The 16,944-nt window shown below is 39.2% G+C and overlaps 2 protein-coding genes across 3 annotated transcripts in view; one reads left to right on the forward strand and one right to left on the reverse strand.

Moving 5' to 3' along the window:
* The window catches only part of clstn2a (calsyntenin 2a), a 636,349-nt gene that overhangs the window by 47,990 nt on the left and 571,415 nt on the right, over positions 1 to 16,944 (forward strand). The window lies entirely within an intron of this gene.
* The window catches only part of LOC133631448 (nicotinamide/nicotinic acid mononucleotide adenylyltransferase 3-like), a 41,755-nt gene that overhangs the window by 23,740 nt on the left and 1,071 nt on the right, over positions 1 to 16,944 (reverse strand). The window contains exons 2-3 of the mRNA XM_062023649.1: positions 15,694 to 15,840; positions 8,947 to 9,130 (exon numbers count right to left, since the gene is read on the reverse strand). Of these exons, the coding sequence (XP_061879633.1) occupies positions 8,947 to 9,130; positions 15,694 to 15,840 (331 nt within the window). The remainder of the gene's footprint in view (positions 1 to 8,946; positions 9,131 to 15,693; positions 15,841 to 16,944) is intronic.

The following is a 16,944-nucleotide window of genomic DNA, read 5'->3' on the forward strand; positions in this document are numbered from 1 at the left end:
CTGGAGAAATCACTGCACGTAAGCAGCTAACCCCGTGACCTTCCATCCCTCAGGCTGTACTGCATCAACAAGCGACATCAGTGTGTAAAGGATATCACTTCATGGGCTCAGGAACACTTCAGAAACCCACTGTCAGTAACTACAGTTGGTCGCTACATCTGTAAGTGCAAGTTAAAACTCTCCTATGCAAGGCGAAAACCGTTTATCAACAACACCCAGAAACGCCGTCGGCTTCGCTGGGCCTGAGCTCATCTAAGATGGACTGATACAAAGTGGAAAAGTGTTCTGTGGTCTGACGAGTCCACATTTCAAATTGTTTTTGGAAACTGTGGATGTCGTGTCCTCCGGACCAAAGAGGAAAAGAACCATCCGGATTGTTCTAGGCGCAAAGTTGAAAAGCCAGCATCTGTGATGGTATGGGGGTGTATTAGTGCCCAAGACATGGGTAACTTACACATCTGTGAAGGCACCATTAATGCTGAAAGGTACATACAGGTTTTGGAGCAACATATGTTGCCATCCAAGCAACGTTACCATGGACGCCCCTGCTTATTTCAGCAAGACAATGCCAAGCCACGTGTTACATCAACGTGGCCTCATAGTAAAAGAGTGCGGCCTGCCTGTAGTCCAGACCTGTCTCCCATTGAAAATGTGTGGCGCATTATGAAGCCTAAAATAGCACAAGGGAGACCCCCGGACTGTTGAACAACTTAAGCTGTACATCAAGCAAGAATGGGAAAGAATTCCACCTGAGAAGCTTCAAAAATGTGTCTCCTCAGTTCCCAAACCTTTACTGAGTGTTGTTAAAAGGAAAGGCCATGTAACACAGTGGTGAACATGCCCTTTCCCAACTACTTTGGCACGTGTTGCAGCCATGAAATTCTAAGTTATTTATTATTTGCAAAAAAAAAAAAAAAGTTTATGAGTTTGAACATCAAATATGTTGTCTTTGTAGTGCATTCAATTGAATATGGGTTGAAAAGGATTTGCAAATGATAAATAAATAAATGATAAATGGGTTATACTAGCTATATATAGCGCTTTTCTACCTTCAAGGTACTCAAAGCGCTTTGACAGTATTTCCACATTTACCCATTCACACACACATTCACACACTGATGGCGGGAGCTGCCATGCAAGGTGCTAACCAGCAGCCATCAGAGGCAAAGGGTGAAGTGTCTTGCCCAAGGACACAACGGACGTGACTAGGAAGGTAGAAGGTGGGAATTGAACCCCAGTAACCAGCAACACTCCGATTGCTGGCACAGCCACTCTACCAACTTCGCCACGCCGAATTCCGTTTATTTTTACATCTAACACAATTTCCCAACTCATATGGAAACGGGGTTTGTATATACAACAAATATTATTGAGTCCTATAAAAATGTTGGAAAACTTGTGTCATTAGTGTGAACTGAATCAGCATGTGGGACAAAGGCAAACAAAAGTATGAAACCAGCCCCTCTGTAAAGCTTCTTAAAGGTTTTTTCCTATTCAAGTGCAGCGGGATGACGGAGGTGGTGTGCTCTCGGAAAACAACGGGCCAATTTATGACACGATCGGTTGCGCAAACGGGGCTCAGAAACAACTAAGAAGGGGAGGAGCGACGCTCATACGGGGATTTGAGCACAATTCTGAGGAAGGGGGAATTAGAAGATGAATGGAGGAGGTTGAATGATGTAAATGGTAAATGGGTCGTACTTGTATAGCGCTTTTCTACCTTTTTTTTAAGGAACTCAAAGCGCTTTGACACTATTTTCCACATTCACCCATTCACACACACACACATTCACACACTGATGGTAAATTAAGTGTGACAGATTGAGCACAAAACTATTGATAATTTTCACTCCAAAGTTTGTATATACACTGTAGACCAGTGTTTTTCAACCTTTTTTAACCTCTAGCTGTTTGTTTACATGCTTTTTTTATTTCTCTTTGCTATTTGGGCTTATTGGACCCTAATTAGAATAAAAACTAAGAATCATCTTTTTATATGATGTACTTAGTCTGTAAGTACACAAACGTGTACTTCATGTGTAGTGACATGTTAATTCTTATTTTTACACTTTTTCCCCCCAAATTCCATTGTATGTTATACTCTCCCGACACCACCAGATGGCAGTATAAGTGTCCACATAAGCGGCCATAAGACCCCAATTCAGTAGTGTACACAATTGTGGAAATAAGAGATAAAAGGTGCCGTCCACGCATGTGGCCAATAAGCCTTTATTAAGCCAGGGTACATTTTTTTCATTGAAAAAATCCGGAGACACACCACCAGCAGAAATCATTAAAAAATTAAACTCAGTAGACAATAAAAAGTTGTTTTCGCAATTGTTGGATATGAATTTGAACCATAACCAAGCATGCATAACTATAGCTCTTGTCTCAAAGTAAGTTTATTGTCACCACCTGTCACACCACACCCTGACTTATTTGGAGTTTTTTGTGGTTTTCCTGTGTGTAGTGTTTTAGTTCTTGTCTTGCCCTCCTATTTTGGTGGCTTTTTCTCTTTTTTTGGTATTTTCCTGTAGCAGTTTCATGTCTTCCTTTGAGCGATATTTCCCGCATCTATTTTGTTTTAGCAATCAAGAATATTTCAGTTGTTGATTGTCATGTCATGTGCGGATGCACTTTATGGACGCCGTCTCTGCTCCACAGTAAGTCTTTGCTGTCGTCCAGCATTCTGTTTTTGTTTACTTTGTAGCCAGTTCAGTTTTAGTTTGGTTCTGCATAGCCATCAAGGGGATGGGACAAATGCAGAGGACAAATTTCGCCACATCTAGTGTGTGTGTGACAATCATTGGTACTTTAATCTTTAATTTAATCCCTAAGCTTCAATGCCTTTTCTTAGGGGCACTCACCTTTTGTTTATTTTTGGTTTAAGCATTAGACACCTTTTTACCTGCACACTGCCTCCCGCTGTCGTCTGCATATTGTGATCACGACAAACTATCGTCGTCCCACACGACCTGTTCCCGACATCTACAAAGCAATTAGCTACCGGCTGCCACCTACTGATATGGAAGAGAATAACATGGTTACTCTGCCGATCTCTAGACAGCACCGACACTCAACAATGGCACATTATTTTTGCGGATTATAATTACTGGTTTGCAAAAAATATTTTTAATGCAAATAGGTGAAATTACATAATCTCCCACGGCACACCAGACTGTATCTCACGGCACACTAGCGGCGCAGTGGTTGAAAAACACTGCTGTACACAACTGTGAATGGGACAGTTAGCATTGACACTAGTGCTAAATAAAACCTACTCAAACAGTATTTATAGCACTTATGCCAGTGATGGGCACCGAAGCCTGGTTCCATAATGTCACCGGTGCCAATGGGGGACGGCGTGGCGTGGTGTGGTGGGTAGAGCGGCCGTGCCAGCAACTTCTACAAATTCCGGACTATAAACCGCTACTTTTTTCCTGCAATTTTAACCCTGCAGCTTATAAAGCGATGTGTTCAGGACTGAAAAGATGTGGTATTGTTTGTGCTATGGCGCCATCTTTTGGACAAGTTCGCTCACTGCAGAAATTTAATTTCTGTTTTAATGCCTTGAACCGAACGTAAAACCATCCATAGTGTTTCTACTCATATGGATTCTTCATTCATCACTCCAAGAAACGTTTGTTAGTTTTACAATAGAACTAAAACAATTCGTAATTACTAAACCGTCCTATGTGTGATGTCTGTAGGAGTGTTTTCGTGCATATTTGTACGCGCTATCGTAGTGTAAAGAAGCTCGCGTTGTTAGCATTAGCCAATATGCTAACACGTTTACAAGTGTCTGTGTTAGTATTATTAACTTACAATCGCATTCATATTGTATTGTTTCAGTTTTGGAAATTCACCAAAACACCACTGTGGAGTTATTGAGTCTGTTTAGCTGATTGGAGAGCTAGCTTCCGCAGCTAGTGGGTCCATGACCATGACTTCTGTTTTGTTTGATCAGCCGTTTTACTGCCGTGTTACAGACACCGTTTGGAAACAATTAAGGTATGTAAACATAAACATTTACAGAATCTTTCTGTGTAAATAACTCATTTCACAATTCACAACGTATGTTGTGTCAATGCAGTTAGCACTGACACTAGTGCTAAATAAAACAAACTCAAACAGTATTTCTAGCAATTAGGCAAGTGATGGGCACCGAAACCTAGTTCTGTAATGGCCCAAAGAAGCAAAGAGAAACTATTATTAGTCACCTTGAGACCAACTCCCTCAAACTTAATGATCAGGTTAGAAATCTAAAGGTAATAATAAACCTTTAACAGCCACATTAAGTCAATAGCATCAGCAGATTTTCACCAATCATTGCCAAAATCAGAGGAGAATGTCAAAATCAGACTTAGAAAGACTTGTCACTAGGCTCTCTCAACAAGCTGTAAAGCAGCTGCAGTACATCCAGAATGCTGCTGCTCGAATCCTGACTAGAACCAGGAAATATAAGCAACTTAATCCAGTGCTTAGGTCACTGCACTGGCTTCCTGATGCTCATAGAATATAACAGCTTTACTTGTGTACAAGTCTTTTCATGGTCTTTTGCCAAAGTACATCTCTGACGCGTTAGAGTGAACCATCTCGAACCATCTGGAACTCTGAGAACCTCAGGGAGTGGTCTCCTGCTGGTGCCCAGAGTCAGGCTGCGTTTCTGTTTTATGCTCCTAAAATCTGGAAAATCCTTCCAGAAGATGTGAGACAGGCCTCGACATTGGCAATGTTCAAACTGTGAGAATTAGATATATTTTTAAGTGTTCTTTTTTTAATCCATAGTCATGTTTAAAGCAGCTAGTATTTTCCCATGTCGTGTGTCTTCTCGTGACCTCCTTGCTTTTATCTTATGTCCGCTAGTAAACTCTTTGTTTTGTCTTAAGGGCTCCTGTTTGTCGGCTCACAGAGCGGTTTTGGCCAGCTCCTTATCTGTTTAGAAGTAGCAGCTGCATTTCTTTCGGGGCTGGAGGGGCTTTTTTTTCGCTCTACATAAGCTGACTCTTTTTGTTTGAATTTAGACCTTTTCTTGGTGATGCTATGGTTGCGTTGCAAGGGCTGGTCTCCTAAAGCTTTAGTAAACCTTGGCCAAGTACTGTTCTGTCTCGGTGGTCCTTTTTACTCAATATATATGTCATCCAAAAGAACTTGGGAGTGATCAGTGTGTTTTATTCCTTGACAGGAAGACTGGTCGCGCGCAACAAATCCCAGGCTGAACATGCACTATATTGCCAAAAGTATTTGGCCACCCATCCAAATGATGAGAATCAGGTGTCCTAATCACTTGGCCCGGTGTATAAAATCTAGCACTTAGGCATGGAGACTGTTTCTACAAACATTTGTGAAAGAATGGGCCGCTCTCAGTGATTTCCAGCGTGGAACTGTCATAGGATGCCACCTGTGCAACAAATCCAGTCGTAACTTTTCCTCGCTCCTAAATATTCCAAAGTCAACTTTATTATAAGAAAAGTGAAGAGTTTGGGAACAACAGCAACTCAGCCACCAAGTGGTAGGCCACGTAAACTGACAGAGAGGGGTCAGCGGATACTGAAGCGCATAGTGCAAAGACTTTCTGCACAGTCAGTTGTTACAGAGCTCCAAACTTCATGTGACCTTCCAATTAGCCCACGTACAGTACGCAGAGAGCTTCATGGAATGGGTTTCCATGGCCGAGCAGCTGTATCTAAGCCATACATCACCAAGTCCAATGCAAAGCGTGGGATGCAGTGGTGTAAAGCACGTCGCCACTGGACTCTAGAGCAGTGGCGACGCCTTCTCTGGACTGATGAATCACACTTTTCCATCTGGCAATCTGATGGACCAGGCTGGGTTTGGAGGTTGCCAGGAGAACGCTACATTTCAGACTCCATTGTGCAGAGTGTGAAATTTGGTGGAGGAGGAATTATGGTGTGGGGTTGTTTTTCAGGAGTTGGGCTTGGCCCCTTAGTTCAAGTGAAAGGAACTTTGAATGCTCCAGGATACCAAAACATTTTGGACAATTCCATGGGATGGCACTTCAAGTTCATATGTGAGTAAAGGAAGGTGGCCAAATACTTTTGGCAATATAGTGTACTTTTATTTAATTGTGCATATGACAACTGAAAGTATTATATTTACACTATTTGATTTTCATTTGAATTATGACTGTTTTTATAATGATTTTCTTTTCTAATTACAATTTGAATTATGTTTTTTTTTTTATATTTAAATTTTTGCCTTCTTGTAATTTTCTGATAAAGCACTAAAATTGCCTTTGGTATGAATTGTGCTCTATAAATAAACTTGCCTATGTCTGGGGCCTTCCCGACTCTCCGGAAAACTGATTTTCTGGAGCGTATATAGCTTTCTACTCACCACAGGCTTTCTCATTGTAGGAACTAAACATTTATAATTTTGCCTCTGGCATAACCGAAGTTCTGTTTAAAAAACATGTTTTTCTTTATTTTTTTGCAAGATGCTGCGCTTCTCTTGTAGTCATCTTTAGCCTGTTAAGGAGGAAAGCCCGCCTCACACTTTGAAAACTCCTGCAGTCAAGCTAAAACGCTCCGAACACAAACACTAGCACTGTTAGCACACTAGTGCGAAAACCACTGTGAACACAACGTTTGTGCTTGTGTTGAACTACTACCTCTTATTGCTAGCGCTAAAACAACTCTGGGAAGCAATGTTAGCACCGACATGAGTGCTAAAGCAACTGCGAACAGTAACGTTACCACCGATGCTAGGCTAAAATAGCTGCAGAGTAATGTTACCACCGATGCTAGAATTACAACAGTGAACAGAAATATTAGCACTAGTGCTAACACAACATAAGAGGACCTTTATTTGGTTCTAATATAATACAGACCAATAAAGTAGGTAATTCAGATAGCAATGATAAAGAATATTTAAATGTTTTTGACATTGTTAGTTTGTTTAATATAATTACATAGCTGGCAAAACACAAAAACAACTAGATGAGGCAATTCCTCAAGGAATTGCGTGTGAATGCTCCAATACTAAAGTTGAACTGAAATCCTGGAATTTTTTTTTTAATTGTTGAAGTAGAGCACACAATTCCCAAACAGGCTGAATATTTTGAAGTTGGAACAGATTGAATTAGATTAAAAATGTGGGAGTTGTTGAACTTTGAAGAATGTCCCATTCCAAAAATGTGGGAATTTCGGGAAAAACAGGATATTTTTTTGAAAATGGTAAAAAACTTGAATGGTCTGAATGAGATGAAATGGTTGGTTTTGGAATTTTTCGAATCGGTCGAGAAATGTTGAAGTAGTAAAATGTTGAATAGAGAAATGGTATTACGGATTTCCTGGAATTTTGCAAAAACCGGGAATTTTTCCAGTTCAAAAAACAACTTTGTTTGTTGTCCTGATTAAGAGGAATGTTTTGGCGGTGGAACGATTGAAAGGCGTTAAACTGTGGAAGAAGTAGTCGCCAGAAAAAAGGGTGGAAATAGGGCTTTGGAAAACCAGGAATTCTGGAAAATCCTGGAATTTTTTTGAACTTGGGAAAAGGTAGTTTGAATTTCCAAAATGGTGGAATATGTTGATGGTAAAATGGTTTGAATCGATTGAAAAATGTGGAAATGGTGGAAGTTTGAAAAATGGCCAAGTAATTTTGAATGGGAAAACCGGTAATTATGGGAAATCCGGGAATTTTTTAGAATTGTTGAAGTAGAGCACACAATTCCGGAACAAGCTGAATATTTTGAAGTTGGAACAGTTTGAATCAGATGAAAAATGTGGGAGTTGTGGAACTTTGAAGAATTTCCCATTGATTTAAATGGGAGTTTCCCTAAAATTTGGGAATTTGGGGAAAAGCGTAATTCTTTTTTAAAATGGTAAACCAGGAATTCTGGAAAATCCTGGAATTTTTTTTTAACTTGGAAAAAGGTTGTTTAAATGTACAGGATGGTGGAATGTGTTGAAGGTGGAATGGTTTGAATCTGTTGAAAAATGTGGAAATAATGGAAGTTTGAAAAATGGCCAATTCATTTTGAATGGGAAAAATGACCCGGAAAACCTGGAATTCTGGGAAATCTGTGGGAATTTGGGGAATTTGTCAAGGGAAAGCCCGCGATTCCTGAATAGGCTGAACAGTTTGAAGTCGGAACGGTTTGAATCGGGTGAAAAATGTGGAAGGTAGAGCGCGCCAAAATCTAGATGTCAGAATAATTGTATCTAAGTTATCACAAAACTTTGTGTTCCATTGAGTTCAGCTCACACTGTGAGAGGACAAAAGCTGTCTTTGATCCTACCAAGCAGAAGGCTTGTAAAACTCCACTGTGTACGATGGGAAGCGACATGAAGGCGTCGGTTTCTTTCTTCAATTGTATTCCACAGGAAGATTTTATCTTGACTCGATATCTACCAAGCGGAGAGGAAGCAGGGCCTGACTCCCCTCCAGGCACCTTTTCTTTGAACTGTTTTTAATCAAAGGCGATGGCTGTTTACGACCCCCGTCCCTTAGAAACAGCTGTTGCCATGTAATCAGGGAAAGTCCAAATAAAAGAGGAGGCGTACAATCTTTCGTCAGAGCGTGGTGAGACTGTGCAAAGAGTACTGTCCAGACATTTCTCCTCAATTGAGCCAAATTTAATTCTGTCTCTGTTTAATTCCTTGCTTCTTGTCTTGTTTAATAGATGTCATCAGTGTTTGAACCTGACACTAGAGAAGAAGAAGTTGAAGAAGTTCAATAAATAGATGAATTTTAGTGTAGAAAACATATATGTGTGAATGCTTTGGAGCACTGACACATATATGTGTTATCTAATAACGAGCTAACAAATATGTAATTTTTAAATGGTATCAGCTTATAATGGTGACAACACCAGTACATTAACACGATAACCCTAACCCAACTCTCTAAATAGTCCAACTATTGTTAACAATTGTTGCAAGTAAAAAATTAAAAACGGCAAATTCTGATCTTTCCGTTTAGTACCTCATGGTGACCACCGTTTCAGTCCAGTCAGGCTGCTGGCTCTCCCATTCGTCGACGGTGACCCAGTTTGAGCTCTGCAGCGCGATCCTCGCCATTGCAATCCTGTGCTTCGCCAGCGCCAGGCCTTGCTTCCCGTAGCTGTCACTCACAGGAGACACGATGCCACCCACCACCTGGTACTGGCCTGGAGGGAGAGAATATTCATTCAGTTTTTCTAGGTCAGGAGAGTTGACGCCGACGCGGAATGTATTTAGAGTACATAGCTTGTTATTTCAAAGTTGGTAATGCCGACAGTGTTACTGTTCGTTGTCATACAAGTAAGTGTATTAACGAGACTTAATGAACTGTGACACTGATCGTGGTCATTGTGGATGAAAAGTTTAGATATTTTATTGTTGTTGCAAAAGAGTGGAATGGAGACACTCCAACTTCCAGGGAAGATGCTGCTCCCTCGAGCTCCATGAGTGAAACATGAAGATATCAAAATACGTAACCAAGGTATTTTGTGTCAATTTCAACAGTTAAACTGAGTTGCAAAGCAATCACAACACATACTTTAATTTTGCAGACTTGCAGTTTTTAAAGACTTGAGGAGTAAAGTGAGAGCATACATGCCGCTTTAAGAAGAACACAAAAGTTAGAATCGTATTTGTTTTAAATTCAGATACATTTTGAACTTCAACAAATACTGTATATACAGTAATTAAAACAAGAGCTGCCAAGTGATTATTTTTAGTAATCAGATTAATCACACGTTTGAACTGTGATTAATCAGGATTGGCAGGCCTCGAATTTTTACTTTTTCAGGTCAAGGCAAGTGCTGCCTGAAAGAAGGGCTCATATTTTAGGGCACCAAGGCAAGTTAGACGGGCACAAAGGTAAACACTATTTTCTTTCCAAAAAAGGGGCTACAAAGCATGCATGAATATATATTATAAACTATTTTTATTATTCATTATTAATATCAACTTGTCAGCTTTCTGTTATTACATCCTTTACCTCTATTTTTACATTTTGATAGAGGGAGGTATTCTTTTTCTTATTTATTTATTTATTTTTTAAGTTATGTACATTTATATGTACATGTAGATCAGGGGTGTCTAAACTTTTTCTACTGAGGGCCGCACACGGTAAAATTAAAGCATGTGGGGGCCATTTTGATATTTTTCATTTTCAAACCATAACAAAATATATGGATTTTTTTATTTATTTTACCTTTAGGGGTCTCGGGGACCATAAAGGGTCTGAGTCATTAAAATGTTAAAAATAAGTCAGATTATAATTTTTATTTTTTATTTAACTCTTACAGTTATCTCTATATCAATATATATATAAAGTAATACAAAATAAAATAAAAATGTTTTATGGCTTTTCTGTCATAAACAACTTTGTTTTTTTTATAGTAAAACTGAAATATGCAGTATTTAGTAATTAGAGCCCTAAAAGATCAATAATGAAGGACACCATTGATTTTAATTCTTTAATGTTTTTGAGTAATCACAGTGAAAAGATAAATAAAATATCACTAAATATATTTGGGATTCCAAAAGGTGCCCCACTCATAAAGTGATACATTTTTATTAGGTTTTTCTTTTACTTTCAACACTTAAGTTACGACATCAACTTCAGATATATCTGTCGATTTTATGCTGGAGCTATTATTTTGTTTGTTTTATGCGCTTTTGTCAAAGAAAACTTTGATGTTTTTGTATGGCAACTACACAATATATGAAATATTTACCACATAAAACATTTTAAAGTGAAATATTTGAAGTAATTGGAGCCCTGAAAATAATTCATTATAACATGGATTTTTTGTCATTATTTTTTTTTTTTGAGCAATGGCAAAAAAAGAAAAATAAAGAAAGACAAATGATGATGTATCGGGACAGATCCATTAAGAGTTTGAGCAGAAATATGTCGTATAGGAATTAACTATCCACAATAACACATTAACAAAATGTTGTGTCACATGAATGGTTTTTAAAGTAACTTTGTGACATGAAAAAACACAAATAATGTAAGAAAAAAAACCTGGTGTTACTTTTTGATATTAATATAAAACTCAAAGCAGTTTGGCTAATGAAGATGAAGTCTAATAAACAAGCTTTGTTCTTCTCCACCATCGCCGCCTTGTAGTTCAGTGCGGCAGTTTGGCCAACAAAAATTAAGAGGAGTGACACCTCCCACATCGAATACACAATCTTCACAGCCAGCGTTCAATTCGATGAGATGACAAAACATTTTAGCTAGTACTTGTTATTTGAACACTGATACAGTTAGCAGTTAAATAAAGGAGGGGTGAACATCCCAGTAAACAAACTAAAGACTTTATAAAAAAGTTGTGACAATGTTCACGACACATCGCCTGCTGCATGTTTCCTCACATCATTAACTCTCAGTCACAGCAGCTGATGGACGCTGTATTGAGAAAATAAAAGCAACCTCAAACAGTTTTTCTCCTTTGCTGTGTACTTTTAGAGTGGGAACAAGTGTCTCCTATATTGTCCACACCGGTCTCCATCTAAACACAGCAGTTCGCTCTTAAAAGCACACGGCGGGAAGTGAGGGAAAATGACGTTAAACCAAGAGCTTGGCTTTGTTTACTCGGAGGGGAACTCTCCGGAGCAAAGTTTGTGTAGTTAGTCTGCCATGATTATCAAGCCAAACGTATGCGTTCATAAAATACGGGTTTTCGGTAATTAAAAAAATTAGACAATATGTTCTTGTCGTCGATGTTCGTACATTTTTTAGGGCATCACGGCAAGGGACGAGGGCGGTCGAGGCTTTTGCCGCAGTTGCCGTGGTTAAATTCCAGCCCTGGATTAATCGCAGGTTATTATTTGCTTGCGTGAATAAAATGTGTTTAAGAAAATACCCCTATATTTGGATACAAATGCAATTTTGTCGCCAGAATGTCATACAGGGGAAAAAAATTCAAATGTTTTACTGAACTACAAGTCATTTATTTGCTCAAAACTTGATAACAGTAAGTATAGTCAAAATTAAGTGCACATTTTGAAAGACTTTGCGATAATATAGCAAACACGGTACAGATGCATATTAATAGATCAAGTAAACACACCATTTAGATCTGCATTTACTCTTCCTTTGTTTCCCCAGCTTCTTAAACAAACAAGCTTATTTACCTTTTCAGATGACAGCGCTGATCTCTTTTTGTTAGTGGCTGTACATTTCAAAAAGGCATTGTTTAATTTATCTGTGGTAAACATAGATAACCTCAGCCAGCATAGATTGTTGTTTACTGTCCATGTAGCATTCTTGCCAGCGACGCCATACTCCGTCATGTTTCGCCTGAAGATGCTATTTTAAACTTGATGTGCGCCGATAATAAGTAAGTTTGTCGCTGCAACACTAACTAACTACCTCAGTTTTATCTAAAGTTCCATCCAAGTTCTTTTTTAAGGGCGCAGAGCACATCGCTCCAACTATCATCCTGATGATGATGACTTACAGCTTATCAAAACCATTAAACTGAAAATGTGGGAATTTCAAAAACAGTAAGTCATGATTATTAAAATAAAGGCTTGACATTTCTTACTTTGCATGTAATGAGTTTATATCACATTTGAAGGTGATGAATGGATTTTTGCATGATATTTAAATCATTTTGAGTTTCACCTGTACAGTATGTAAGGCATGAATCGGCTTGATACCTGTTTGCATACAAAGTCAATAGGTGGGTTGCAATCACGGGACCTAGAGGCACATGTGGGCACTTCTGGGTTTCAGGTGATGGTCGAGGGCGGTGTTTTTCAACCACTGTGCCGCGGCACACTAGTGTGCCATGAGATACAGTCTGGTGCGCCGTAGGAGGTTATCTAATTTCACCTATTTGGGTTAAAAATATTTTTTGCAAAGCAGTAATTATAGTCTGCAAATGATGTGTTGTTGTTGAGTGTCGGTGCTGTCGAGAGCTCGGCAGAGTAACCGTGTAATACTCTTCCATATCGAGTGTTTCCCATAAACTGCCAAGATACCTGTGGCGGTGGGGGCGTGGCTATGGGCGTGGTCACCATGACATCATCGAGTAATTTGCATAATTTACTACAATATTATTTTCTCTAAAAAGGCTCAAAAAATGTATACTTACTAATCAATAATAACAGTTTTGTTTTAAACGTCCATCCATCATCCATCCATTTGACATTATAATTACAACACTTTATGTACATATTTATATACAGATTTGAACAATAAGTTATTCACTGAAATATATTTATTAATTGTGGTTCTTACGAAAAATATATCTTATAAAATATAAAAGCTAAAATGTCTCTTAAAGCTCTGCCCCTTTAATTAGTGCATAATAAATAATTTAACTTTAGCCTACTACTACAACCATATTATTTACCAGCAACATAAAGTGAAACAGAGGCAGAGGTGTCCTGCCACAGTCAGTAACAAATAAACAGAAAACAGTAGTGGTCAAATACAAATAAGGCAACAAGAGAAGTATCCTACACTTCTCTTTTGTAAAGTCAATGTGAACAGCCTATATGGGCATCTACATCAACTATATGATTTGCCTGAGAAGCTGGACAGGACAAAAACAAAACAAAACAAAAAAAAACAGGGGTTATTTTTTTTTTTTTTTTAATTTGTGGCGGACGTAATTCTATCGTGGCGGGCCGCCACAAATAAATGAATGTGTGGGAAACACTGATATCAGTAGGTGGCAGCCGGTAGCTAATTACTTTGTAGATGTCGGAAACAGCGGGAGGCAGCGTGCAGGTAAAAAGGTGTCTAATGCTTAAACCAAAAATAAATAAAAGGTGAGTGCCCCTAAGAAAAGGTATTGAAGCTTAGGGAAGGCTATGCAAAACAAAGCTAAAACTGAACTGGCTACAAAGTAAACAAAAACAGAATGCTGGACGACAGCAAAGACTTACTGTGGAGCAAAGACGTCCACAATGTACATCCGAACATGACATGACAATCAACGATGTCCCCACAAAGAAGTATAAAAAAACAACTGAAATATTCTTGATTGCTAAAACAAAGTAGATGCGGGAAATATTGCTCAAAGGAAGACATGAAACTGCTACAGGAAAATACCAAAAAAAAGAGAAAAAGACACCAAAATAGGAGCGCAAGACAAGAACTAAAACACTACACACAGGAAAACAGCAAAAAACTCAAAATTAGTCAGATGTGACAGGTGGTGACAGTACACCTACTTTGAGACAAGAGCTATAGAGATGCATGCTTGGTTATGCTTTAAAGTCATATCCAACAATTGCGACAACGACTTTTTACTGTCAACTGAGTTTCGTTTTGTAATGATTTCTGCTGGTGGTGTGCTTCGGGATTTTTTCAACGCAAAAAATGTGCCTTGGCTCAAAAAAGGTTGAAAAACACTGGTCTAGGGTCCCATTAGCCTACTGTTTATAAAACTGAATCCGTGCAGATTTGGGCATATTTTAACAGGTTCAGAGGCAAATATATAAGCGATTACGATAAATATACTTTTTAGTTTTTGTTACGAAAATGGACAAAGAAAATACGGTGGATTGGACCAACAATCACAATATTTATTACTAGGACTTAACATGACGTCAGTTTATTTGCACAAGCAGGTCTTCTAGTTATATTTAGGCATAGCAACCACAAAAGAACACTAGCAGACTAATACACTTTGCTGAAAAGCAAAAGCCTCTGCACCTCTTTATGAAAATAAAACAGTGTTATACCCTGAAATTCCTGGCTTGTTGGGCGCCAAATGTAGAGGTTGCCCTCTAGTGGGTTCTTCGGACCACCACACACTGCCAGGAGAGCCAGGAATTTCAGGGTATAACACAGTTTTATTTTCATAAAGAGGTGCAGAGGCTTTTGCTTTTCAGTAAAGTGTCTTTGTCTGCTGCGTCCGCTCAGCTGCACCTCCAACCCCGACTACTCGTCTCATCACGGCTGCTGCTAATAAAGGCAACAAGTGATTAGATAACAAGGCCTAGCTGGGGCATCTACGCACCTGTCGCTGTCTTCGAGGCCGGTCCTGGCAACACCCCGTTCCGCGGCAGGCCCGCAGGCCACGCCCCCCCTCCACAGCGATCTCTTGTCCTTTTCCTACGTTTATTTTTTGCTATCAAACACTACTAATATAGTTGAGAATAAACTGGATTGCATCACAGAAAAGTTCTCAAACAAATCAAATGTTCAAACAAACACTTTACAAAGTGATCTCTGCAGACAGGAGCATGGTCCGATTGTATTCCACAAGATGATGAAGTGATATTTTTACGTTTGGTTCTGCTCTCAAACACTACTAATATAGTAGAGAAGAAACTGGATTGCATCACAGAAAGTTCCTCAAACAAATCAGATGTTCAAACAAACATTTTACAAAGTGATCTCTGCAGACACGAGCATGGTTTGATTGTATTCCACAAGATGATGAAGTGATATGTTTAAGAGACATTTTTTTCCGATGCACTTTTGTTTTTCCCTGACTTTATTACCTTTATGAACCACTTCTTTCAGGACTTAATGAGAGCTATTTCCTATCTCTCTATTTGAACGACTGGAACATCCAAGAACAGAACAGCAATACTAATTTTTTTGCTCAAACTTTACTCTCACTCGTTTTAATGCTACGCTCAAGCTGCTTGACCATCGTGTCAATTTAGCCGCCAAGAAGAAAAACGGATATGATGTCATATGCAACCCACCTATTGGTGACACAAACAGGTTGCACTATTGACAACAAACGTCCCAATGACCTCTGACCTGTGCTGTGCAGATGGTCTCTGGCCAGCTCAAACAGCCTCATATGCTGGTTGGTGATGGGATTGAAGGAGCCGCAGGCTAACAAGACTAGCGGCACACGCTGGATAGGCATTTTGCAGAGAGCCGCTCTCAGGATGGTAAAAGAACCTTGACAGGAGAAGAAACCACAAATAGTTTGAAATCTGAACACAATAGACAGTGACAGAATAAGGTAGCTTCCTATTGGTGCATCTGCCTACCAGTTGACCTGATTGTGGACATTTGTACAAACCCCAAAATCAGTAAAGTTGTCACGTGTAAATGGTAAATAAAAACAGAATATAATGATTTGCAAATCCTTTTCAACTTATATTCAATTGAATAGACTACAAAGACAAGATACTTAACGTTCGAACTGGAAAACGTTATTTTTTGCAAATATTAGCTCATTTGAAATTTGATGCCTGCAACATTTTTCAAAAAAGCTGGCACAAGTGGCAAAAAAGACTGAGAAAGTTGAGGAAAGCTCATCAAAGACTTATTTGGAACATCCCACAGTGGTGCAGGCTAATTGGGAACAGGTGTGTGCCATGATTGGGTATAAAAGTAGATTCCATGAAATGCTCAGTCATTCACAAACAAGGATGGGGCGAGGGTCACCACTTTGTCATCAAATGCCTGTGCAAATTGTTTAAGAACAACATTTGTCAACCAGCTATTGCAAGGAATTTAGGGATTTCACCGTCTACGCTCCGTAATATCATCAAAAGGTTCAGAGAATCTTGAAAAATCACTGCACGTAAGCGATGTTATTACGGACCTTCGATCCCTCAGGCGGTACTGCATCAAAAAGCTACATCCGCGTGTAAAGGATATCACCACATGGGCTCAGGAACACTTCAGAAAACCACTGTCAGTAACTACAGTTGGTCGCTACATCTGTAAGTGCAAGTTAAAACTCTACTATGCAAAGCGAAAGCCATTTATCAACAACACCCAGAAACGGGCCTGAGCTCATCTAAGATGGACTGACGCAATGTGGAAAAGTGTTCTGTGGTCTGACGAGTCCACATTTCAAATTGTTTTTGGAAACTGTGGACGCCGTGTCCTCCGGACCAAAGAGGAAAAGAACCATCCGGATTGTTCTAGGCACAAAGTTGAAAAGCCAGCATGTGTGATGGTATGGGGGTCTATTAGTGCCCAAGACATGGGTAACTTACACATCTGTGAAGGCACCATTAATGCTGAAAGGTACATACAGGTTTTGGAGCA

The sequence above is a fragment of the Entelurus aequoreus genome, linkage group LG16, assembly GCF_033978785.1.
Source record: "Entelurus aequoreus isolate RoL-2023_Sb linkage group LG16, RoL_Eaeq_v1.1, whole genome shotgun sequence".
NCBI classification, from domain to species: domain Eukaryota; kingdom Metazoa; phylum Chordata; class Actinopteri; order Syngnathiformes; family Syngnathidae; genus Entelurus; species Entelurus aequoreus.